Here is a 26110-nt window from a genome sequence, read left to right on the forward strand (position 1 = left end):
TTGGCGACTGAACAACAACTTCAAGGTCATATCCTTAAAAGATCCCTACTTGTCCTCCACACACCAGGATGCAAAGTAAGGGTGTCAGCCAGCTTCAACCATGCAGTAAGGACAAGACCCCTCAGCTCACAGCAAGCAACAGACAGAAGGAAAGCAGAGCAGGGCTGCCTACTCCTGCCCTCCTCACGTGGACTGTTTGTGGGGAAGTGAACTCCCATCTTCCTTAGTCATTGTTACGCTGAAAGCAGTCAGTGAACGTTCTGGTTCTTTTCCATACTGTCTCTCAAAGACACACTTAAGCATGAGATCACACTTCCCAAGCATCGACTCACGCTCGTTTTAGTCTACTCTTCTCCCTAAACTCTGTGGCTTCCTGGGGAGAAATAAAATAGTTGTTATATTTAATATAAGAGGTGGTGGCTCTAATCAATTTAAAAATTAAGACAAGTAATTTTAATAGATAAAATACTTTACTTAAAATAATGCTTAGTTTTCATTTGTTTCATTTATTCTGAATTCAGTTCAAATGCTGTATGCTCAATATTCACTATGCAAAAGGTACTACGAGAGAATTAAAAGCAGAACAAGGCAGAGCATCTGCCTTCAAAGAACCTGTGATTTCATACGAGTCTGTGCGCTTTGTGTGTTTGTGTGTAGTCAAAACTGTTCATTACAGCACTATTCACAATAGCCAGGACACAGATGCACACTAAGCGTCCATCAACAGATGAATGGAGAAAGAAGGTGTGGTACATGCACAATGGAATACTGCTGCTGCTAAGTCGCTTCAGTCGTGTCCGACTCTGTGCGACCCCACAGACGGCAGCCCACCAGGCTCCCACGTCCCCGGCATTCTCCAGGCAAGAACGCTGGAGTGGGTTGCCATTTCCTTCTCCAATGCGTGAAAGTGAAAAGTGAATGGAATACTACTCAGCCATAAAGAAGAACAAAATGCCATTTGCAGCAACACGGACGGATCTAAAGATTATCATACTAAGTGAAGTAAGCCAAAGACAAATATATGTGCAAACTAAAAAAAAAAAAAGACGCACACAAACTTATTTACAAAAGAGAAGCAGACTCACAGACATAGAAGACAAACTATGGTTACCAAAGGGGAAGGGAGAAGGATAAATTAGGAGTTTGACATTAACATATTCATACTACTATACTATATAAACAGATAAACAACAAAGACCTACTGTGGAACACAGGGAACTATATTTAATACCTTCTAATAACCTATAATGGAAAAGAATCTGAAAAAAAATTATCTGTGTGTGTAAGTTAAGGTGTGTACACACACACACAGTTATATAACTGACTCACTCTGTCATACACCTGAAACAGAACATTGCACATTAACTAAATTTCAATTTTAAAAAGCAGTTTAAGAAAAAAAAGTGACCATACTGTAACAGAAATAAAAGGAAACTTCTATTACAATAGAAAAGAAGATACGGAAAGAGTTGGATGATTAATTTCAGGGACTCAGTTTAACATTCACTGAGGACTCAGGTTCTGAACATGGAAAGCTCTGTGCTTGGTTCTGAAGATCAAAAACCAGTAAGACATTCTCTGCTCTCAAAATTTATAAAAGAGAGATAGAACAACAACAGTACAAAAGTGAAAACCATACAATAAAAGCAGAACCAAGGAGGAAGCAATTTGTCCCTGTGGGTCAAGACGCTGCACAGAAAGACATCCCCGGGAGCTTGTCAAGATGAAGGGGGTTCTGTGCAAGGTCACAGAGGCTTGGCATAGCCAGGCAGGCCCAGGGACTCCAAGGAGTTTGCAGTTACTGGCAAACAAAATACAAAGGGACGAGGGGTGGGAAATGAAGCTGGCACCAGAGGTGGGACTAAAGTTAGCAAGCTCTGGTGTGGCGTCTTGGTGAAAGGTAAGGAGCACGGGAGGCCCCACAGCTCTGCCAGATCCACACCCGCAGCTGCCGCCACCTGCCTCCACTCCCGGGAGACGCACATGCTTTCCATCCATATACACGACGGCCACACTCTGTTTAGACAAGAACCTGTAATCATCCTCCCCAGAGTCTACTGCCAGTTTTAAGCACCCAGTGGTCCTGCATGTGAGCCCCAGATCCCTGAAGAAGCAGGCATTCCCAGCCCCTAACAGCACCTTCTGCCTAAGGGGCAGGAAAGAAGAAGGAACATTTTACAATCCCCATTCAGTTCAGTTGCTCAGTCATATCCGACTCTGCAACCCCATGGACTGCAGCATGCCAGGCTTCCCTGTCCATCACCAACTCCCAGAGCTTGCTCAAACTCATGTCCATCAAGTCGGTGATGCCATCCAACCATCTCATCCTCTGTCATCCCCTTCTCCTCCCGCCCTCAATCTTTCCGAGCATCAGGGTCTTTTCCAGTGAGTCAGTTCTCTGCATCAGGTGGCCAAAGTACTGGAGTTTCAGCTTCAGCAACTTCCTTCCAATGAATATTCAGGACTGATTTCCTTTAGGATGGACTGACTGGATCTCCTTGCAGTCCAAGGGACTCTCAACAGTCTTCTCCAACACCACAGTTCAAAAGCATCGATTCTTCTGTGCTCAGCTTTCTTTATAGTCCAACTCTCACATCCATACATGACTACTTGAAAAGCCATAGCCTTAATAATAATAATAATCCCTATTGCTTCCCTCCAAAAGGTACCCACATGCCTTTTCCCCACTGTAAACAAAGTTCTGGGAGCACTGTCCTGTCCCTGGTTCCTGGGAAGACACTCTTCCCAGAAGAGCAAAGGGGATAAGACAGACAGGGAGACAGTGATGAGTACCTATTAGAACAAAAAAAGTACCCATTTGCCAAAAAAAAAAAGAAAAATTAAACAGCAAAAAAGGAGCTGGCAACTAGTAGAGGAAGTCCTGGGGGTATACTTAATCAAGTGGCCTTGGCTGGCAAAGTATGTAACCAATCACATTAACAGTGAGGACTACCAGTATGGAGTAAATGCAAGGTATATAATCTAAAAGGCACACGGGGGACTTCCGGGCGGTCCAGTGGTTAAGACTCTGCGCTTCCACTAGACGGGGCACAGGTTCAGTCCCCGGTCAGGGAACTAAGATCCGGCATGTTGCAGTCATAGCCAAAAAAAGAAAACAAAATAAAGAAAACACACGTGAATCTGCCTCTCCAAGAAGGAGGGTATTTTCTGGGAACAAGCTACACAGAGATAGTTGTGCCCTTAATCCATACATGAAACCAAATGATGCATAACTCTGTCCTGATGTTATCACTGACTTCCAGTCTGGGGTAACTGCCAAGGCCTGGTTGAGTTCAGTCCCATGAATACTCGCCTGGACCCCACTGAGGAACTATGTGGGCTCCTGGCTTCCCCTCCACCCCTCCACTTTCCCCGCCCCCACCCCCTCACCCCACACCTACCCCCCCACCCCACCGCTGCCCTGCATCCACCTCTACCAGAGCCCATGGGGGAAGACCAGCCATGCAAGGTTGCTATAGGAGTTCCTCTGTGATGGAATCTGAAAAGGTTTAGTAGAAGACACTGCCCCAAGCTGAGTTTCCAGACAAATAATAATGAAAGTCACTCAGTCATATCCGACTCTTTGCAACCCCATAGTCCATGGGATTCTCCAGGCAAGAATACTGGAGTGGGTAGCCTTTCCCTTCTCCAGGGGATCTTCCCAACCCAGGGATCAAACCCAGGTCTCCCGCATTGCAGGCAGATTCTTTACCAGCTGAGCCATAGGGGAAGCCCAGACAAAAGAGAACTTTAATCAAGCTACTATCTCTAATTACTGCCCCACCCCAAGCAAAAAAAACCCACTTGTCTACAGCCTGCAATCCCTTTCTGTCCCTTGAGAAGTGTTGATGCTCCAAGGAGAGGAACCAGGATCTGTCCTTGTGGGGACATGGGGAGGTCGGATGAATTTCTCACACACAGCATTTAAAGAGCAAACACAATAAACCTCACTGCCAGCAGTGCCCCGACGTTGAACACCATTAAGGTTGTTCACTTTTCCATTCTTATTTCCAACCCTTTACTTCCACGCTCCCACCGACAGAAAGCAAGCCATCCGCCAAACACACAGGTCTCTGGTCAAAGAACTCTGATGGCTTTTACCTCCAGACAAGCACTTCTGTCTTGAAGGCCAAGGCCACGGCCATGCAGTGTACTGGGCTGGGAGGACTGTCTCTGCTTGGCTAAGGAGAACTGCTTCTATATGGCTGCATGCGTGGGTAGATCTTCCTTTGCCCCAAACCTCCCACAATATGCAGAGCAGATTTAAATTCAGTTCACGCTTATTTTAAACTTTATTAAAGTAAACCTGGATGTGTCAATCTTTCTCTCCATAATCCTCCTCGGATATTACATTATAAATCAAATCAGAAGTTCAGTTAATAATATCCAATCAAAAAACAGATTAAGAAACTCATAGAAGCACCACTGCACAAAGGTTAATGAAAATGTTATTTCAACATAAAAACTGCCTTAGAACCTGTTACCAAAATTTTGAACGTTAATTATCTTTGCTATTTTAAACTCCGCCTTTAAAAAGTTATTTCTTCCACTTTTTTCTGTCATATTTTATGATAAAACCATGCTAGTCCTATACATTTTTACATGTTTGTTAAAATATGTATATAATAATTTAGAACATGATACTTTGAGCATTTGAAATTAACTAGAGCATTTTAAACAATAGATAGTCCATATTAAGCCAGCAAAACAAGCCAGAAGATGTATTCTATCTAAATAGAACTGACTCTCTATGGACCAAGAGCTTTGGAAAACATAAACGTATCAAGAAAAAATTCAGACATCCCAAGTCATCTTTACGTACCTGTGTAAGATCTGTAGATTGCTTTAGGATGCTTTGTTTTAACTGTTCTGCCTTCTTCACATGAAAAGAATTACTTTGACTCTGGATGACAAATACAATTTCTTTTAAATCTAGAACAACAAAAAAATTTGTTCAGGTTTGTTTTTTTTTTTTTTTTCTTTTAAAACAACAACTGAAATAAACTTGAAAACAAATCAAAACGAAAAGAAAAGGAAAAAAACAGTCACAAGGCATGCCTTCAGGCAATAAACTCTTAGGGGAAAAAAAATCAATTTATATGTAATTCTAGTGACAAAATCTCTCTTTTTAAACTCATCTCTACAACTTCCTTCCTAGAAGTTAGCAAGTAAATACGCTGGCTGTACTAGACCCAGTCTGGTAACAAACTGTGAATTTGTTCCTGCATCTGTCACAAAGTATGCAAATGTAAATGTGAGAAAGTATGAAAATGTCTAGAACACGCACCTCCCCAGTCACTGAAAACCCACTGTGTTTGCAAGAAACCTTTTAAGAATTACACAGAATCCTACAATGCGCCTCCCTGTTAGGGGTCGCACTGCGACCCCCAAGCTTCACGGGATAAAGTGTCCTCAGCCCCAGGACCTCAGAACGTGACCTTATTGGGAACCGGGTCTTTACACAGGCAATCAAGTTAATGTAGGGTCATTAGTATAGGTCTTCACCCAACATACTTGGTGCCTTTATTAAAAGAGGACTGTAACCTACCAGGATCTTTGATCCGGGGGATTCTCCGGCCAGGAAGACTGGAGTGGGTTGCCATTTCCTCCTCCAGGGGATCTTCCTGACCCAGGGGGTTGAACCCAGGTCTCCTGCATTGAGGGCAGATTCTTTACCAGCTGAGCCACCAGGGAAGCCCCTAACCCAATATCCTGGTGTCTTTTTGAAAAGAGGCGATCTGGGCAAGAGACACAGAGGGAGGCTGCTGTGAAGACCCAGGGAGAAAACGGCCACCTTCAAGCTGAGGAGGGCGGCCTCAGAGGAAACCACCCCCCGCCCCCCAGAACGCAGAGACACATCTCTGTGGAAGATGTGTCACCTTGTTTCAGCACCTTGTTTCAGCAGCCCCGCGCAAACTGACACTCGGCCGCAAGCGCGCTCTGGACGGCCCCTCAAGGCGACACTCAGCAGGGACCTCAGGGGGCACCTGGCCAGGGTGAAGTTCGTCTCCAGGAAAACACCCACGACCGCAGGGCCACAGGGCTGCAGTGGGAACGAGCTGCCTGTCAAGCCTGGGTTCAGGGTCGTCAGGGTCTTGACTGGGGCTGGAAGGGAGGCAGCCCTGATCTGTCACCCCTTCAGACCAGAGGAGGGTCTCGCCTGCAGAGGGGGAGGCCCAGACCCCACATTGGGAAAGCACGTCAGGCCTGCCCAGGTTCCGAGCTCGTGATAAAAGAAAGAAACTGCAGATGTGCCAGGACCCTGCCACCAGACAGGGGTGTTGGCTAAAGGCAGACATCACATAAAGTTGCAGCCTCCGGCAAGGTTGACTATAAACCAATATGGGGACCCTCCCCACACTGTGAGCTCTTCCCTTTAACACCTCGACTCCCAGATGGTGCTAGTGGTAAAGAACCCGCCTGCCAATGCAGGAGATGAACGAGACACAGGTTTGATCCCTGGGTCGGGAAGATCCCCTGGAGGAGGGCATGGCAACCCACTCCAGTATTCTTGCCTGGAGAGTCCCATGGACAGAGGAGCCTGGCGGGCTACAGTCCATGGGGTTGCAAAGAGTTGGACACGAATGAGTGACTAACTCTTTGTTTTCAAGGACACTAACTTGGTTTCTATTTATTCCACTGTATTTTACCATTCTTGTGTTGAGCTCTACAGTTCTGTTCATTTATTCACTCTCTCAAATATTCATACAACAAACAGCCCCACAGTGAGCCATCCAAATCCTAAAAATGTTCCAACATGCTTTTTGAACAACCTGCTGAATGTGACCTAATTCTATGTAGGAGTTTATATAAATTCGAACCTTCCACGTACTATCTCTATTTCAAGTCAGCATCCTGGCTCTACAAATCAGACACACAGATAACGCTCAAATAAGTGTCTTCTACTTCAGCTGAAATGTAACTTCCGATCCACTACATCTGAGACATTAACATAACTCACTTATCAGAATGAAACAAGGTTTATTTCTGTTCAAGAACGGAGTCAATAAACCTCAGAGAATAATTTCTGCAAAATGTAATAAAGCTGAAGACGCACATCTGCAATGACCCAGAAACTTCACTGGTATGTCATCCTTGAGAAGCCCTCGTATATGTTAACAGGAGTGCTCACCGCAGCATCACTGTGTGAAAAGAAAAAAGCTGGAAGCAAACCAGACACTCACAAAATATACAAACTGGAATACTACACAGTGGAATTCACACAGCAAGAAAAGATCAACTAGCTGTATATGGATCAATCCAGATGGAAGCTGGAGATGAACCCTCCAGACAGAACACTGAAAAAAATGCGGGAGGTGATGACTATACGGCATAAATCAATGGTTTTCAAAACTATAAACATAAATCTATATAAAATGGATATATGCTATACAATACGCATGTACACACAGATCTAACTGACGTGAAAGCAGCAATGACGACAGGAGAGCTTCCCTGGAGGCTCAGTGGTAAAGAACCACCTGCCAAGGCAGAAGACGTGGGTTTGGTCACTGCTCCAGGAGGATCCCACATGCCACGGAGCAACGAAACCTGTGTGCCACAACTACTGAGCCTGTGCTCTAGGGCCCAGGAGCTGCACCTACCGAAGCCCGTGAGCCCTAGAGCCCAAGCTCCAAGATAAGAGAAGCCACTGCAATGAGAAGCTCGCACACCACTAGGGAGTAGCCCCCGCTCACTGCAACTAGAGAAAAGCCCACACAGCAACAAAGACCCAGCACAGCCAAAAATAAAATAAAAATTTTTTGGAAAAACAAAGATTATAGGAGAGTGATGAACACCAAAATCAAGATACTGGTTTAAAGGCTGCAGCCATGTTAGCAATGTTTTGTCTCTTAATCTGGGAGGTAGATACCTGGATGTGACTCTTTGTAGTTCCTGGTATGTTCAAAATAATTCACAATAAATTTTTTAAAAGAGCAGCTCCACCTGTCAAGAGGTTAACCCTGCAGGAATCACCTCCCACCACCTCCTCTACCAGATCAGCAAAGTGTCCACGGTTCGCACACACAGCAGTTCTTTCGCATGGGGAAGACGCTTGGCAAAAAGAGAGGAAGCAAATTCTCCCCCTTTCCATCTCCTGGGTCCTGTGCCACGACTTGTATTCACTCCCCCTCCTTTTATCACGCGCTTGGATCTCACATGCTGTGTGCACTCAGCGAACACTGAGCCTCTCCTAGCACAGAGTCCAGGGTACCAAAGGAGCAAGCGCGGCTCCAGCACAGCAGTCCAGCTCAGAAGACAACATGGAGCATTCCGTGTCGGGAGCCAGGCGGGGATGCTGGGGGCCTGGAGGCAGGGAGCCAGGGCAGGGAGAGCTTCTGAGAAGGATGCTCTCTGCGTTTCCTTTAAAACACAGCAGTGGGGCTTCCCTGGTGGTCCCAGTGATTAAGACTCCATGCTTCCACTGCAGGGGGCGAAGGTTCCAGCCCTGCTCAGGGAACTAGGATCCCACAGGCCATGGGATACGGCAAAATATATATATATACATAAATTAAAAAATAAAACTGAAATGTAGCCGTTTTCTGCAGACGCAGGCACAGAAGGGAGCAGTTGAGTGGCAGAGAAAGAACTGGGTTATCATGGAGCCCTCAGCCCACCTCATCTCTGCAGCAGCCCTGAATGGGTGACTGGGAGGTTTATCAGGCATTTCTGAGAAAAGGATGAAGAGAACAGCCAGTGATGAAGTCAGAGAGAAAGGCAGTGTCAGCCAGGTCAGATCAGGAAGAACCTATGTGCCACACAAATAGGCTGTGTCTATAGATTCAGTTCAGTTGCTCAGTCGTGTCCGACTCTCTGCAACCCCATGGACTGCAACATGCCAGGCTTCCTGGTCCATCACCAACTCCTGGAGTTTACTCAAAACTCATGTCCATTGAGTCGATGATGCTATCCAACCGTCTCATCCTTTGTCGGGTCTATAGATTAACAGCTTTCAAACTGGGGAAGGGCCCCAGGGTCACCTGGGACCCCAGACAGCAGAGCCTCCCCAGGGGACATGACGGGGGCACAGAGCCCTGGGGACCCCAGGGGGCCCTTTCCCAATGGAGGGAGCAGCGGAGGTTTGCAACAGCAAGTGGAGCACAGGGCACCAGCAAAGATTACAGCTAGAAGTGGCTGCACAGTGAGGCAAGGGACGGACACATAGGGGAGTCACCTGTATAAGGCAAGAGAGGAAGGGGTACCCAGGTGTGCCCGGCCCTATAGCCCTGATACAGTGAGTGACAGATGCCCGCATTCAGCCCCACCCCGATTCCAGACAAGAACCCGGGGAGTCCAGTCTGATTATGTGTTTGTGCCCTCCCAGAGTGGAGTCCCTGTTTCCTTCAGTCCTGTGGCGGGCCTGGAATCAAATTCTGCCGGCCTTCAGAGTCAGACTCCCTGGGGATCCCCAGGCTGGGGAGCCTGGTGTGGAGCCTAGAACCTTCACACAAGCGGAAGAACTTCTCTGGCATTAACGTTCTCCAGTTCGTGGGTCGCCCACCTGGTGGGTATGGGGTTTGATTTTATCGTGCTCGCATTCTTCCACCATCTTGCTGTGGCTTCTCCTTTGTCCTTGGACATGGGGTGTCTTTTTTTGGTGGGTTCCAGTGTCCTCCTGCTGACGGCTGTTCAGCAACTAGCTGTGATTTTGGTTCTCTTGCAGGAGGAAGGAAGCGCACAGCCTTCTACTCCACCATCTTGAACCTAGTCCAGTTTAGTTCTTAAATTCCTGCTGTTCTTTTTCTTTCCAAATGGGGTGTTTTCTTTTTAAAAAAATATTTATTCTCATTTATCTGGTCTTAGCTGCAGCATGTCTTGTTGCAGCACTCAGGATCTTTAGTTATGGCATGTGAAGTCTTAGTTGCGGCATGTGGGATCTATTTCCCTGACCAACCATAGAACACACGTGCGTGCTAACTCACTTCAGTCGTGTCCGACTCTTTGCAACCCCATGGACTATAGCCCAACAGGCTCCTCCTCTGTCCGTGGGATTCTCCAGGCAACAATACTGGAGTGGGCTGCCATGACCTCCGCCAGGGGATCTTCCCAACCCAGGGATGGAGCCCAAGTCTCTTATGTCCCTGCATTGGCAGGCGGGTTGTTTACCACTAGCACCATCTGGGAAGCCCAGTTGAACTTCAGGCCCCCACATTGGGAGGGCAGAGTCCTAGCCACTGGACCAGCAGGGAAGTCTGTCCTGCCGTTCTTTGTATCAGCACCAAGAAATACTTCCTGATATACATCCTAAGCTCTGCAGACTGCGTTCATCGCATGTTGACCAAGTCCAGACCCCAGGGCTCACCTCGGGAGCCGTCTTCTCTATTCACGTGGCTCAGCCCCCAAACTCTTAAGCTCCCACAGCCTGGTCACTGGAATCAAATAAGACGATTCCATCCCTTTGCTGATACTTCCTGAAACCCACTGTGATCTGCCTTTTGCAAACACTGTCACAACTCAAGACAGACTGTCATTGTCTCTCCTCTAGGAATGAGCAATAAATGGGCAGCACACCAAATGCCTGACAATAATGATGAGTGTGACGGGTGAGAAGGGGCGATAAAGACATCCATCACGGGTGCGGAGAGGACCCAGGCAGTGTTGAAGCGGACAGAGGCTGCGGAGAGCTTCCAAGAAACAGAACCGGAGAGGGCTACACAGGAGGATTAACTCTTCTGTGCAGGTAAAGCAACCCAAGGTTCTTGGAGTCTCATTTCTGAGTATACACCATACCAAACATCACATTACGTGCTAATCTGTAATCTGTCTCGGTCAGAAAGTAACTAGAAACATGGACTTCCACACGCTGGCATTTTTCTGATGAGAAATCAATGTGATGTTCTTCAGACAAAAGCTACATGACAAGCAGCCTGTGATGTGAGGCAGAGATACATACACGTGCACACCTACACACGCACACACACACACACACGGAGAGTCACACAGTGATGCTGGCCAGAACAATGGTCACTGGTGAATGTACGGACTAGGCACTGGATCAAAAGAGATGAAAAGACCACCCCACCCTTGGAGTCGGTCACCAGGCCCTGTGGACCATGAGACCGCAACGGGGTGTGGATTCTGCTGGGTCAGCTGCTTTAGTAAACCCCAACCCCACTCCATCCCACCAACTCACATTAAGGGTATGGCAGATAAGCCCTCTGGGTCTTTCTTCAGATGAACAGACACCAAGTCAAGTATTACCAGCTCTGCCATGTACAACTGCTAGAAGGCAGATTCACCTGCTTGGGGAGCTTCCCAGGTACGCTGAAAACTCACACTCTAGACCAGCACCACCATTCACTTAAGAACCACCTACAGGCTCCCCTGGTGGCTCAGTGGTTAAGAATTCACCTGCCAAAAAAAAAAAAAGAATCCACCTGCCAGTGCAGAGGATACAGCTTTGATCCCTGACCCAGGAAGATCCCACAAGCCGCGGTGCAACTAAGCCCACACACCACAACTACTGAGCCTGTGCTCCAGAGCCCGGGAGCCACGGCTACTGAGCCCACATGCTGCAACTACGGAAGCCCACACACCCTAGAGCCCACGCGCCACAAGAGAGCAGCCCCCGCAGCCACACTAGAGAAAGCCCAGGCGCGACAACGAAGACCCAGTGTGGCCTAAACTAAATAAATCAATCTGAAAAAAAACATTTGCTACAGGAGGCCCAGCGGTTTCCACACACACACACACAAAAAAAAACACGGAGGGGATATATGTATACCTATGGCTGATTCATGTTGAGGTTTGACAGAAAACAAAATTCTGTAAAGCGGGTATTCTTCAATAAAAAAGTAAATTAGTTAAAAAAAAAAAAAAAAACACAGACAAATGCCCAAACCCACCAGGGTTGGCTGCAGAGGTAAAATCTCTATTTTAATCTCCTGAGGAGTGGCTGACCACGCAGGGTATAGTCGTGTTGTCATGTAGGGAAGACAAGCAGCGCATCACTGTGGCTTCTTAAACACGGCTACTCTCAAGACCCCAAGACTCTAGCCCGCACCCCTGTGGTCCCTGTACACCTGGGCCCCAGCACAGCCCATCCTACCCCCGCCACCCAGCAGGGCCACTACCACCTTCCAGACTCCTCAGAATCCAGGCCCAGGCAACGAGGACCTTACGAAGGAAAGTGTGTCCCTTTCCCCTCGTCCAAGGTTCACCTCCCGAGTCTCCATCACCTGTCCCGGGATGACCCATGACGACCAAGTACACACGCTTGGGGAAGAGACCCAACATACAGAGGCCAGCCTTGCCCTCCCGTCATCACCTAGAGCCTGTTTCCCAAAACTGAAGCCAGAAAAAAAAACACAACAAACTCACGGTCACAACCCTGACAATGTTCACGATACATGGGGGAGAAAGATGGGTTTATAAGGCAGTGAGTGCAGACTGGGAGCTGGTGGGACTGAGAGACACGTGCAGCGTCTGCAGAGAAGCCAAGAGCCGCCTCCGCCAGAGGATTTGACAGAAGACGTGGTCACCACGCTGACCCGCAGGGGACAGGCTGCCTTCAGGTCAGCAGTGGTGCCCCGGCTCCAGGCAGAGGGGACATGAAAAAGGCCACAGCTGACCCTTCCTCCCACTAAGTGTGCGTGCGCCCCTGAGAACAGACTCTGTCTCCATTACCGCTGTACTCCTTACAGCAGCCCCCCAGCACGGAAGTTTCTCTTTACCAGCAGCTCAATACACTGAGGCTGAGGGAAATAAATCCAGCTCATGAATTATTACTTCCAATATGTTCATCTGAAATGTGTTCTCGTGTCTTCGTGACGGTAAACACTGGGCTGAGCAAGAGACGAAGTATTTGGCCAACAATATTTATCACATAAATAAAATCAGAAAGAAAAATTCACTTCACTGAAATGTAATTTACAAGAAATAGCCCCTGGATATCAACTCTTAAGTTAAAAAAAAAGAAATCGTTACTCACCTATGTCATTTTTCTTTGATATATCACTTTTCTCCAAATTCTGTATTTTAAATAAAAGAGAAAAAGATCAATCTCGTCACATTAACAAAAAACAAAAACAGCAATACATGAAATAAACATGTATGGTACATATTAACATCTGGGGGTAAGACATGGAAAATGAGAGCTTGGAAGTGCTCCTTAAAGAAACAGACAAAAATTAAGGCAGGAAAAGCAGCAATAATATATTTCTGCATCAGAACAGAAGACTCCTATGGGGCCGTTCATCTCCTACGTGATGGTGGGCAAGACACCGAATTGAGCTGAGGCTCTTTCTTCTCGTGTAAAATGGTTCACAATGTTCCTGGGAGATATCGTTTTAAACCCTGAAACATGGTAAGAATTACATACGCGTCAGGACTGTACCCATTCTGACTGTGTGTTCCTTGGGAAGACGGGCTCTACCAAACACCATATTTATCATCTGGGGGGCTCAGACATGCGCCCATCAGCAATGTCACCACTGTATTCTCTCCTACCTGAGAAGCAGCCCTGGGGGGAGGGGGTCCACCTGGGGCTCACAAGATTTCCTGAGCACGGAAGGGGCTCTCAGAGCTGCAGAGCTTCAAACACAGAAACGTGGATGTGGGCACGTGAGCACAGATGTACCTGATCCTGATCAAACCAGCTCCTCAAAGACTCCTCCACAAAGCGCAGAGTGTCAGCAGCTAAATCTGCCATCTTCACTGTCTCCTCTGGCAGAAGGAATTCTCCCTCTAATTGCCCCTTTCCATTTTCAACCACCACACGCTATAATTATGACAATTGGACGGTGGCAAATATCCTTCCATTTCCCTCACGACTGCAACAAGAAATGCAGTCGTGAGCCATTATCAACAAAACATCAGCAGCTTACAAGCCAAGATACTGCCACCGAGACATGTCCTCTCAGGATGCAGGAGGGACTGTAACAGCAGACGGGGGAGCAGCCACCTTCGGCAGCGTTTTCCGAAATTCTCTGTGTCTCAGGAGTAGAAATAACAGTGAGTGGAGAAGAACCTCAGAGTTATGTACTGATCTGCTTGCCCCACCTCAGGGTCAAGTGACACTTGACTTAACGATGATAAAACACATACTTTTCAGAAGAGCCGCTAAGAAGACTGGAAGGCTCAACCACTTCCCTAAATGTGCTCAACCAGGGCCAGGCTAGCATCCTAGGTCGGCACATGTGGACTCACTACCTCTCTGGCCAGGAGCGCGGCCTGAGCCCGGGGACGGAGCCCTCGGCTTCCCCTTGGCCAGGCTGCCTCCTCCTTGCCAGGCCACGCCTTTGGCTGCTAGACACGGATTATAGAAAACTGGAAATTTCAGATCCAAAAGTAGCACTGGAATGGATAAAGAAACTGTGGCCTCTTGGTACAATGGAATATTAATCAGCCTTAAAAAAGGAGAGAATTCTAGGACTTTCTTGGTGGTCCAGTGGTTAAGAATCCACCTGCCACTGCAGGGGACACAGGTTCGATCCCTGGGTGGAGAACTAACATCCCACATGCCACATGGCAACTAAACTTGTGCACCACAACGAAGAGCCCACAGATCCCGAGTGCCGCAACTAAGACCCGAAACAGCCAAATAAATAAGTAGATTTTTTTTTAAAAGGAAGGGAATTCTGACACATGCTACAATATGGATGAACCTAAGGACATGATGCTAAGTGAAATAAGCCAGTCATAAAAAGATAGAGACTGTATGACACCACCTACGTGAGGTACCTAGAGCTATTAAATTCAGAGATGGAAAACGGGGTGGTGGAGGGGCAGGGGCCAGGAGGGGATGCAGAGCTGTGGCTTCAAGGGAGGAAAGTTTCAGTTCTGCAGGATGAAGAGAGTTCTGGAGACTGCTTGCACAACAGTAGGAACATACTTAGCCCTACTGAACTGTGCACTTAAAAATGGCTAAAATGGTAAATTTTATGTGTCTTCTACTACAATTTTCTAAAAATAGCATGGGAGATGATCCAATCCAACATTCCCCTTCTGCAGATAAAACAAAAGAGGCTCGGAAAAGGTACAGGATTGGCACAACATCTAACAGCCATTCTAGCCACAGGCCAGGACTGAAGGTCTTTGGCCCCTTTCCAGCGTTCCTTCCTTACACCTTCCAGTAATACATGCCCAATCCTCCCCCAGAGGCACTGTTCAGAAAACATGCATCATGAGATGGAAACATACTTTGAGAGTAAGCTAAAAGATATGCAGAGTACATCATGCGAAATGCTGCACTGAATGAAGCACAAGTGGGAATAGAGATCGCAGGAAGACATATCAATAACCTCAGATATGCAGATGACGCCACCCTAATGACAGAAAGCGAACAGGAACTAAAGAACCTCTCGATGAAGGTGAAAGAGGAGAGTGAAAAAGTTGGCTTAAAACTCAATATTCAGAAAACGAAGATCATGGCATCTGGTTCCATCACTTCATGTCAAATAGATGGGGAAACAATGGAAATAGGGACAGACTTTATTTTCTTGGGCTTCAAAATCACAGCAGATGGTGACTGCAGCCACGAAATTAGACTCCTGCTCCTTGGAAGAAAAGTTATGACCAACCTAGACAGCATATTAAAAAGCAGAGACACTACTTTGCCGACAAAGGACCGTATAATTAAAGCTATGGTTTTTCCAGTAGTCATGTATGGATGTGAGAGTTGGACCATAAAGACAGCTGAGCACAGAAGACTTGATGCTTTTGAACTGTGGTGTTGGAGAAGACTCTTGAGAGTCCCTTGGACTGCAAGGAGATCCAATCAGTCAATCCTAAAGGAAATCAGTCCTGAATATTCATTGGAAGGACTGATGCTAAAGCTCCAATATTTTGGCCACCTGATGCATAGAGCTGACTCATTAGAAAAGACCCTGATGCTGGGAAAGATTGAAGACAGGAGAAGGGGATGACAGAGAACGAGATGGTTGGATGGCATCACCGACTCGACGGACATGAGTTTGAGCAAGCTCCGGGAGTTGGTGACGGACAGGGAAACCTGGCGTGCTGCAGTCCATGGGGTCTCTAAGAGTCAGACATGACTGAGTGGCTGAACAGCAACAGCAAAAGTATTAATAATACCTACAACAAAAGCCACCTTTACCGGAAGTTGAACATAAAAAGTATCCTGAACTCAATGATTCCAGCCAAGCTGGAACAGGAGCTAGACTTTCTGCCAGATGCCTTGGCAAAACCAAAGAAAATCAACTGAAATGCCACAGCTTCCTGTTATTAAGCACTGCAGCTCTGACTGCTGGATACAATAGGTAGGAAATGACTGACCATTTCAAACGGCTCAATTTGTAAACTGTAAAAATAAAATATCCAAGAATCGCCTGATTTAGGTGAACTGAAATGGAACCAAAATGGTCTTCATTAATTTCCCCTTTGAGAAAGAAAATTGGAGTAAATGAACTAATTGACAGAACATTTAAATTCTGTCTCCAGCTTTCCTTGTGAAAAGGCTTAGTTCTTCCTAAGAAGAAACACATGGTTTATTTTATTATCTCTTCTGCTGTGTGTTTCTAACACCATCAGTATCCATCAAAACGTGCTCACTATCAAAAGTTCTCTAGGTCAACAGAACTGCTACTCAGACAGGAAAGATATCTGCTACCAGGACACGCACCCCACAGACAGCTCCTACCCTAGCCAGAAAAACACAGATCTAAGACAACCTTCAGTGCAGCTTTTATCTTTAAAACACAAGAGATTTGAACACTTGCAATCCATATATGTGATGCTTAGTTTATAAATCCTTCATTAAAAGAAGATTAAAAAAAAAAAGCCTCACAAGAATTTGCTATGAAATCTTTTAAGTAAAGAATTAAACTGGCATCTTCAGCTTGATCACAACCGCCCACCCACCCCTGTGTGGAAACTTCTTGAAAGGTTGCATGGGGTCTTTCTTGCTGTCACAGCAGGTAAACGTGTAAATAGGGACGGGCACTGCTCTCAGTGGCAGACACACAACATAATCTTCAATCTGCCTTTGTGAGGGCAGTCCTGTTTCAGATGAGGGAACTGGACATGGGTGTGTCCACCGGGGGCCAGGGTGGGAGAAGGACCGTGAACCACAGCAGTCTGGCTCCAGAGCCTGGCTCCACGCCTATGTCCCACAGGGCCCAGTGTCACAGGCCAGCGCAGGACGGAAGGCAGGTCGAAGTCACCCTCAGAGCTTGGCTGAGGCCATGCATAGCATGAGCTGGGAAGGGCAGGCTCCACGGAAAGCCGAGGTGGGCCAGAATTCAGCAGAGCCAGGGCCCGGGGAGCCAGGAGATGCACCTGGGCCAGAGGGCAGGCCCCGGCCGGGACAGCAGGGTGACGGCTGCCTCGGGATTCCCATGAGGAGCCTCCTGACACCAACCAGGGAAGATGAGTGACTTGGGGAAGGCCCCCAGGTCTGAGCAGGACTGGCCTGGTTCTAGGGAACCAGGGCCCTTGACTGCAATGAGCAGTGGGGTGAGCAGGAAGGAGGGCGGCCTTCTGGGCCACAATGACGGCTCCCAGGTGTGCTGAGGGTGATACGCCAAGGACACCCCAGTGAGCATGATTACTGTCAAGGGCCTTAAGTCCTGTCTCGGGTTCATCTACAGACAGACTTCAGACAACCTTGGACAAATCGATTCTCCTCCGTCTCCCAGCCTTGGCATGGGCTACAGTAGACATTTCATCACTGCCTCTCCTCAGGGGATTAATGGCTTTTTGGCTCCGTAGCCAAGCACAGATGGGGTTAATGACACTTTTCAAGGACTTTAATACCTTTGCATGAAAAAAATGACACTAAGATATAGGACTTACCTTATCTCTACTTATATTCATATATGTATTTAAGGCCAAAAATATATGTATTTCCTCTTTTGGAAAGATGAGTAAAAACCTATATTTGAAAGTATGTGCTATAATTCCTAAATCTATTATACAAAATTTTAATTCCCTGTTAATAACCCTTAAATTCATAATGAGCTTCATTATAGCCAAACAAACACGTGACAATGCACAGGACAACGTAATACAAAAATACAGCATGAAAAATTCACGGAGTCTGCAAGTGGATTCTGACCTCACCTTTTAATACTCAAGTGACCTCGATCAACTCACTTCTCTAAGCAAGTATTTTCTCTGCTCTGTATGCGAGTATCTGCTTTGCTTAGCAATAACACGACCACTGAGAAAAGCAAACCAAATTAAACGTCTGAAATGCTTTATTAACCATAAAGAATCATAAAACCATAAGGAATTATTATCCTCATTTCCCTTGTGTGGGAACCCCATGGTATAGTTAGAACAGATCACACTCTGTTGGTAAAAGAAACATTCTATTTAAAAACACTTTTATACTAATTGTGGGGCAAAAAAGAGAGTCAACTGAGCCTTAATTAATGCAACAAAAACAACTCATATTTTAAAAAATATTCTCTTTCTCAAATGCTAAACTGATCTAATGCAACCCCAAATGGCAAAAGTTAGATGCAGTTCTTGAATGCAACCAGTGATGGGAGAGGAGCAGCTCTGAGATTTGGAAAAATGCTGTTCCCCCGCCATGGGTCCCCCACGTCTTCATTTCAGGTTCTGACTCTACAAGGAGCCTGGTGGTCACCTTTGGGGTCTCAGCCAGTCCCCAAGATGCCCTTTCACATAATGTCACCTCAAGGTGAGGAGCACTCAGGGACTTGTGACCCCGACACAGCACACGTTTCATAGGCTGGGAAAACTAGGTCCAAGATTAAGTCCATGGGGTCTCAAAGAGTCAGACACGACTGGGCCACTGAACAACAACCTAAGACGTGGAAAGACCAGAAAAAATCTACAGTATCCAAGTTAAGACTTCTAAAATGTCTAGCTCCATATCCGAACACCTTTTTTCTTAAGATAAAATTTAAAACCAAGTGGATCTGCCTTAATAAAGGTTTTTTTTTTTAAGCAAGACTATGTGAGTTGCTGCTGTGGATTCAAAAACCAATGTTGACCAACATTTCATTAATTCATTGAAAGATGAAATCATTATAGCTCCCATTAAAGAAAAGACAGACAAATCTCAGACAGCAAGAATAGATTTGGTTTTAGAATTAGTACCTTAGACTGTCTGGCCTCTTTCTTCACATCTTCAGAAACCAAAGCAAAAGCTAGGGGGGAAGGGAGAAATAAGAAACATTTGTACATTAAAATCAGCAATTAAGATTCATTCTCATATTCAACAGTTTTGCTTAAAATGGAAAAAAAAAATTATACTTTAACAGAATAAATTTTGCTCGTTTTAAAAGCAGCTGCATTGCTGCAAACTAGTACCGAAGGCCGCCTTTCTCCAGACCTAAGAGCATCCACTGGTGTGAAGTCAACAGGCTCAGGTTCCCAGCGAAGGAAACACTACATCTAAAGAGGATACCATTTGTATCTGTAGCTATAAACCACAAGACAGAGGCATACAGAGTACAACTTCCTAGAAACCTGAATTCTGGTGCCTTCCAAAGCAAAGGGGAATTGCTGAGATTCCACCAGGAAGAAGTGCAAATTCCCACTCTCACATCCCTGTCAGAGCCCGGCGGGCAGCGGAGCGAAATCTGGGGCAAGCTGTCCGCCTCCGTGGATTCGGGTCAGTGCGGTGGTACACAGGCTCCTCCAGGCACGTGGGGAGAGTTACCAGAACCCGGCTAAAGCCATGGCGCCAGGGGAGAGAGAGGAAGTAGAATCATTCCCCATTTAGAATGACCTTGAGTCGGAGCCCATATAGACAAAGATATCCCCAGAGACATATCTAGGCTCTACATTAAAATAATAATAATAATCTGACAGTAACACGTGGGAAATAGGAAGTAAAATAATAAACCAGTCAGGAAGGTTAACCAGACAAAACCATAATACCTTAACTTTACAGTGCGTTTCTCCTGAAAAGCTAAGAGGAAGCATTTCAGAGTCTGCTTTCTCCAATTAGCGTTCCCAAGAGAAAACAATGCTGTGGCGCAGGAAGGTAGGAAGGGATGGCCAGACAATTCCAGGGAACAACAGAGCAGTGCAAGGCGCGTGGGGGTGGGCAGGACAGGATTCTAGGTAACGGAGAAGACCCTGCTCAGAAGCAGGAGACAGGACCACCCATCCTGATGCTTGGAATCCTCCCACCCCAGTCCCAGACACCCACTGCCTCAAATCTAAAACATATTCACACTCGGAAGCAAATGACTAACGTGGTTTAATCACTTCCACTTCCAGGATGACATTTCAGAAGGCAGGTAAAATCCAGATGAACCTCTCTGTGGGCACTGAGATCCCAGGTAGCACTGTACGAGGCTCTGGAGAGTGCAGTGTCCCCTGACCCCGACACCCCTTCCCCACCCTTCACTCTGCTTTATTCTTCTCCAGAGCGCTTACCACCACTGACACCGTCTATAGCTATTTGTTTATTGCTTGTCTTCTATGTTAGTTTAATGTAAGCTTCATGAAGGCAAGAATGTGGTTTTATGCACTATTTGCCCCCTACGACAGGGGCAGCACACGGAAGAAAGTCAATAAATATTTATCGAATGAAAGTCTTCCCGAACCATCATTCAAGGGCTGTCTCCTTACACTGACATTGCCAACCCCGGAGAACAAAGGACTTTAGTGCCCCCACTGAATTCATGGTCACTAAGATCGATGCCTAATTCACTTTTTACACACACACACCCCCCAAGACAAATGCAAAGCCCAAATCATTCACAAAGTTCTAAGAAGGGAGGAGAGATTTAACATCAAACACCATTTACATTCTGCTTCTGGGTATTTAATATTTCGGTTTTGTTTTACTTATCTCTAAACTAGCAAACACATTTAAAACCCTCAAGAAGATCCCAAAAATGGATTAATAAACATCTTACAGGGAGGTTGCAACACATCAACACCCCTCAGCATCACAGAATTCTAGAAAATGAAACAGTGTGTCAACCTATGGGATGTAAAAACTGTGGTCGATCTAATACAGGACTCTTGAGCCTCAAAAATCCATCTCCCCCAACCCTGTGCATGGCATGCTAAGTTGCTTCAGTCATGTCCAACTGTAGCCCATCAGGCTTGTCTGTCCATGGGATTTCCCAGGCAAGAATACTGGAGTGGGTTGACATGCCCTCCTCCAAGGAATCTTCCGGACTCTCCTGTGGCTCCTGCTTTGCAGAGGGATTCCTTACCATGCAGCCACCAGGGGAAGCCCTCCCCCAACCTCATGGATGCCTAATTCCGAGCACAGACAGTCAAAGCTCTCTGGATTAGAATTTCCTTTTATCAAGAAAAAATAACCTTCTCAATGTAACAAATTCAGTGACTCCTCAGCTAATAAGCAGGGTTAGTCTTAACCTCATTTTTCTGCCAAGGCCAGGTAGCCTTATGAAAAAGAAGAGTGTGTCAACACAAAAGCCCTTGCCCTTCAGAACAGACTCTGTACTGAAGAAAAAGTGTCTTTAGTATGCATTGGTTCTAAATACTACTAACACATCACCTTTCATCAACAAGCAGCTAATGTTAGCTGACAGTGTTACTGTATAAAGTAAGAATTACCTTCAGGAAAGATGCTCCCCATAAATCAAGTGAATTCCACAAATCCTCCTTGTCTTTATGGAATAAAAACACCATACTTTTATTCAGCAAGGCTTAACTGAGGGAAGGGTAAACTAGATTTTAATTCTCTGCAAAAAATATACTGGCTTCCCAGGTGGCTTAGGTGGTAAAGACTCCACCTGCTAATTCAGGAGACGCAGTTCAATCCCTGGGCCGTGAAGATCCCCTGGAGGAGGGCATAGCAACCCACTCCAGTATTCTTGCCTGGAGAATCTCATGGACAGAGGAGCCTGGTGGGCTACAGTCTATGGAGTCCCAAAGAACTGGAGATGACTCGGCCACTAAATGACAACAAAAAGTTAAAATACCCTTTAAAAACAAGTGACAAAACTTATTTCTCTCCATCACTCTATGAAATTAAAAACTCCTTTTTCCCATGACAGAAATAAATTATATAATATTTAAAGCAATAACATAAGAAATGCAGTTACTTGCACGCATAAGAGCAAATCAGAACATGGCAAGATAATCCCCGTTAGATGAATATTAAGAAAAACACTAGTTGGTTTTATCTTTGCATTTCCATAATCTAAATAAAGCAAATCATCAAGGAACCAAATGCATTTTGAAGGCACAGGATACGCTATCTCATTAACAAATCCAAATATAAAATAATGAATCACTGACAGAATTCCTACCAACTTCCCTGTTGGCTCAGATGGTAAAGAATCTGCCTGCAACGCAGGAGACCTGGGTTCAATCCCTAGTCCAGAAAGATCCCCTGAGAAGGGAATGGCAACCCACTCCAGTATTCTTACCTGGGAAATCCCATGGACACAGGAATCCATGGGTCACAAAGAGTAGGACACAACTCAGCGACTAACACCTTACCAACAAAATCCCAGCTTTTGCACTTTGTGGAAATGCAGGAAAAAAACGGTGCTGACAGAGGAGAAAGTGAGAAAAATTAGCGAGTGAGGTAAGAAATTATCTGTCACCTTCGACAACCGTAACAAGAATACAGAGTGGGACTCTCCCACAGCAGGAGGGAGGCAGAGACCCCAGCAAGGAGGGGTGGCTGCCAGGGGCTCAGTGTTTGCTGTTTGGCTTCATACTAATTTCCAGATTCAGTGGGGGGAAAAAATATTCTTGAAAGCTTGGTCTTAATGCACACTTGGAGAAATATTCTAAAAGGTAAATCATGCTCTTCTATGCCAAGCGGCTGTTTAAAAAGTAATTTTCCCTTTTCTATCTTCAACATGCATTCCTGTAACTGCTACAGGGAACTATATTTAAAGTGCAAATCAGGGCAGGCAATAGAAATAAGACCTTTCTCATGATAACTTTAGATAATTCAAGCCAACGAATGTGTGTGAGCACATCTACCCCGAGAGATACATCAAATTTTACAGCGATCCCGGGCCTGAGATTTATAGGCTAGCCTCGGCCCTAGAGTGTAAGAAACAGGAGAGGAATTAATTGCGATGAATTTAAGCAACACTAATCAACTGTCTTCCGTCCATCCCCCCAGGGGAGGGAGGAAGCAGGATCAGCCCAGGCAAGAGAAGACCCCTGAGCCTCCCGTCTCTGCTTTGTTCCTGTACCCAACTCACCCTCCCAAACTCTCCCTGTAACCTTTATCACAGAAACCAAATTAAATACCAAACATGGAAAGCACCAAGAGGCTAAGTGGCCCCCTCAGAGGTGAGCTGCCAGGATGGGAGACCTGTGGGATGGGCAGAAAGGGTTTAGCGAAGGTTCAGCAGGACTGAAGGCTCAGGAGGTGTCCGTGGAGGAAATAAACGAGCACCATGGGACCAGGCGGTCCTGGGCCCCAACCCCAGCTGTCTGGGACAGAGCCCACCCCTGGCGCCCCAGGCTCAGGGCTTCTCTGCTGTGACCTACTTCACATAACAGGATTCAGTGGCAAACCCGGCCCCAGGCAGCCCCGGCTCCCTAGGGCTTCCAGGTTTAATTCCAGCTCCTCCGAAGGGGCCTGGACTCCAGGATGCAAGGCCTGCAGCCAATTTAACTGGTTCCCTGACCTGCTTTGAAGATAATCCCTGGCAGCAGACGGAAGAGAAACAAAGGCGTCTGCCCAAGCACCTGCATTCCTCACGCTCCTCTCACAAAGCCACTGTCTCCAGGGTTGCAGACGTGGGGGCGGGGGACACCCCACATGGAGCACTGGTGACTGTGTGGGGCTGAGGACAGAAGGGCAGAATCAAGGCAGCTGAAGAGCCCATGGGTGAGGCCACGCAACACACCACACGGGCTCAGAATGGGGCCTGCCTGGCACGTGCTGGGGGCTCTGGGTGTGAGCAGCCACTGTCAGTATCTTTATTAATGTATGCTTTCGCGTGTTCAACAGAAAATCAAAGAGGGGCTGCCTGAGTTAAGCACCAGGCTTTATGCTAGGAGCTGGATGACGATGACAAAGCAGCGGCTCCCCAAGGAGGTCTAACCCCACAGACAAGTCCTGTGTCAACTGCCAAGGGCAGATGGGCGCGCTCTGACGGCACCGCCGCCCAGGGAGCCCCTGAGAAGGAGGTAGGGCAAAGCACCAAGCAGGGCAGCAGAGGCTCCAAGCACAAGAGGAGGAGGCCTGGAAACAGGCTTCTGCACACAAAGCACATCCAACCATCCAGCGCGCCCAGAGCATGGGCACCTGGGGGGCGGGGAGGAGTGACCTGGGCATGGACACCTTGGCGGGGGCCAGGGTGGGGGTGTTGTGTGACTGGGGCCAGGGGTGAGGCTGGAATGGCAGGGCCATATCCTGAAAGGGGTCAGTCCGGTCTTACTCTGAGTGCCACCGAAAGCTTTCTGAGGCTTTTGAGAAGGGGGATGCCATGCTGAAAGCTGTGCCTGAGACCAGTTTCCAGAGGCAGCGTGTGGGGTGGGCTGTGGAGAGACAAACACACACACACCAGCCAGAAGGGAGCTGGAGCCAGACTTTGAGAGCTAAGGGACCTAATGAAGGTGAGGCGACTCCCGGGCACAGCAGGTGGGGAGCCAGAGTCGTGCTGAGGTGTGGAAGCAGCAGCATCTCCAGGTCTGGAGACGGACCCCACGAGTGGATGAGGGCAGGGAAGGGCCGACGGGGAGACGAGCACAGATGACTCCAGGTTTCGGATCCAAGCGACAGGGTAAGCCTGGGGCGCCATTCAGATGCTACGGGATAAAGGACAGAGAGCAGACTGTGGGAAAACTCAACGTGGTTCCCCGTTTCCCGAGCTGCTACAGGGGATTCAAGTGGCAACACCCCCATCGTGGCCTGGTCCCCAGTGTGCAGAGGCGCATTCAGTGTCTCCGCGGCATGGTGGAACCAGAGCCACAAAGCTGGGTGCTCAAGATGGGAGCAGGGGAACCCCAACATCTCAGGGACTAACTGCCAAGGAGACAGAAAGGCGTGGCCAGGCAGAGAGAGGCAGGCGTGTGAGGTGTTTTCTGAGCCCTCTCCTTAAGGGCACCTGAGAAGGACGGACGGAAGAGCTAGAGACTTTTGCTCAGGGACCAAATATAAACAGCAAACTCTTGGGAAAAGAGATCCCCTGCTTTGGGGACGACACCAGCGCCATTCCAACACCACGGCAGGTAGAGAACATTCAGGGTCAGGAACCTCTTCGCTGTGTTCCATGGGATTCCCAATCTTTTCAAAGGATGCAGCCAGTTGGGAGAAGTCAGGAGAGGCAAGGCTCCCCCATGGCAGGGAGCACACAGACCCCACTTTCCTCCTGCCTGAGCCCCCCGCTGCCCACACTGGATCTCACTCCATCTGAAACACGTTCCCTTGTTTCCTCACAGAAATCAGCGGGAAATGGAGTCTGGAACACAGACTTTCCCTCACTCGGCAGCGACATTTGCCAGGACCAATATACTCCACATGCCAGAGGGTTAGCATATGTACAGGAAGGACAATAAACAGAGGGGGGAAAAGAGAAAAAGGAAAGAATTATATATTTTAGGAAGGAAAAGATCTCTTGCTTCTTTGATTCATATCTCATTTAAACAGATGATATGAAAACCCATATGCCACTCAGGATCTGAAAAGAAGCAAACTCCAACTCAAACAGAGTTTGGCGACGAAGTCATAAGCAGGGTCCACAGGCGGAGTCGTGGGTGAGGGCAGAAGAACCCTGTGCACACACCCCACCCCCAGAACACCCGGAAGGGGTCCGGGAGAGCTAACATGCAAACACAGGAAGTCAGAGCTCCGTCTAACTCCCTTTACACTGCTGGAGAACATTCAGCAGTCAACTGCCAGGCTCGTTTAATGCCTGACTTCTACTATCTTAGTTTTGAAATATAAAATGTGGGTCCCAGGGCTTCCTGGTGGCTCAGTGGTAAAGAATCCGCCGGCCAATGCAGGAGACACAGGTTCAATCCCTGATCCGGGAAGATCCCACATACAGAGCAGCTAAGCCCAAGGGCCACAACTACCGAGCCTGTGCTCTGAAGCCGGGGAGCGGTCACAAGAGAAGCCACCGCAATGAGAAGCCCGTGCACTGCAACAACGAGGAGCCCCCAACCAGAGAAAAGCCTGTGTGGCAACGAAGACCCAGCAGAGCCACACAAAACAAGTGGGTCCCCAAAAGCACACCGGTCAGTGTCGCTGAATCCATGGTACCCACAG

At 47.2% G+C, this 26110-nt stretch overlaps 1 protein-coding gene across 2 annotated transcripts in view; it reads right to left on the minus strand.

The window, feature by feature from the left end:
- Positions 1-26110, minus strand: part of B3GLCT (beta 3-glucosyltransferase) — a 118187-nt gene that overhangs the window by 83102 nt on the left and 8975 nt on the right. For both annotated transcript variants that reach the window (XM_019971744.2, XM_070800205.1), the window contains exons 2-4: positions 19030-19079; positions 12932-12971; positions 4823-4932 (exon numbers count right to left, since the gene is read on the minus strand). In XM_019971744.2, coding sequence (XP_019827303.2) covers positions 4823-4932; positions 12932-12971; positions 19030-19079 — 200 coding nt within the window. The remainder of the gene's footprint in view (positions 1-4822; positions 4933-12931; positions 12972-19029; positions 19080-26110) is intronic.

The sequence above is a fragment of the Bos indicus genome, chromosome 12 (assembly GCF_029378745.1).
Source record: "Bos indicus isolate NIAB-ARS_2022 breed Sahiwal x Tharparkar chromosome 12, NIAB-ARS_B.indTharparkar_mat_pri_1.0, whole genome shotgun sequence".
NCBI lineage: Eukaryota > Metazoa > Chordata > Mammalia > Artiodactyla > Bovidae > Bos > Bos indicus.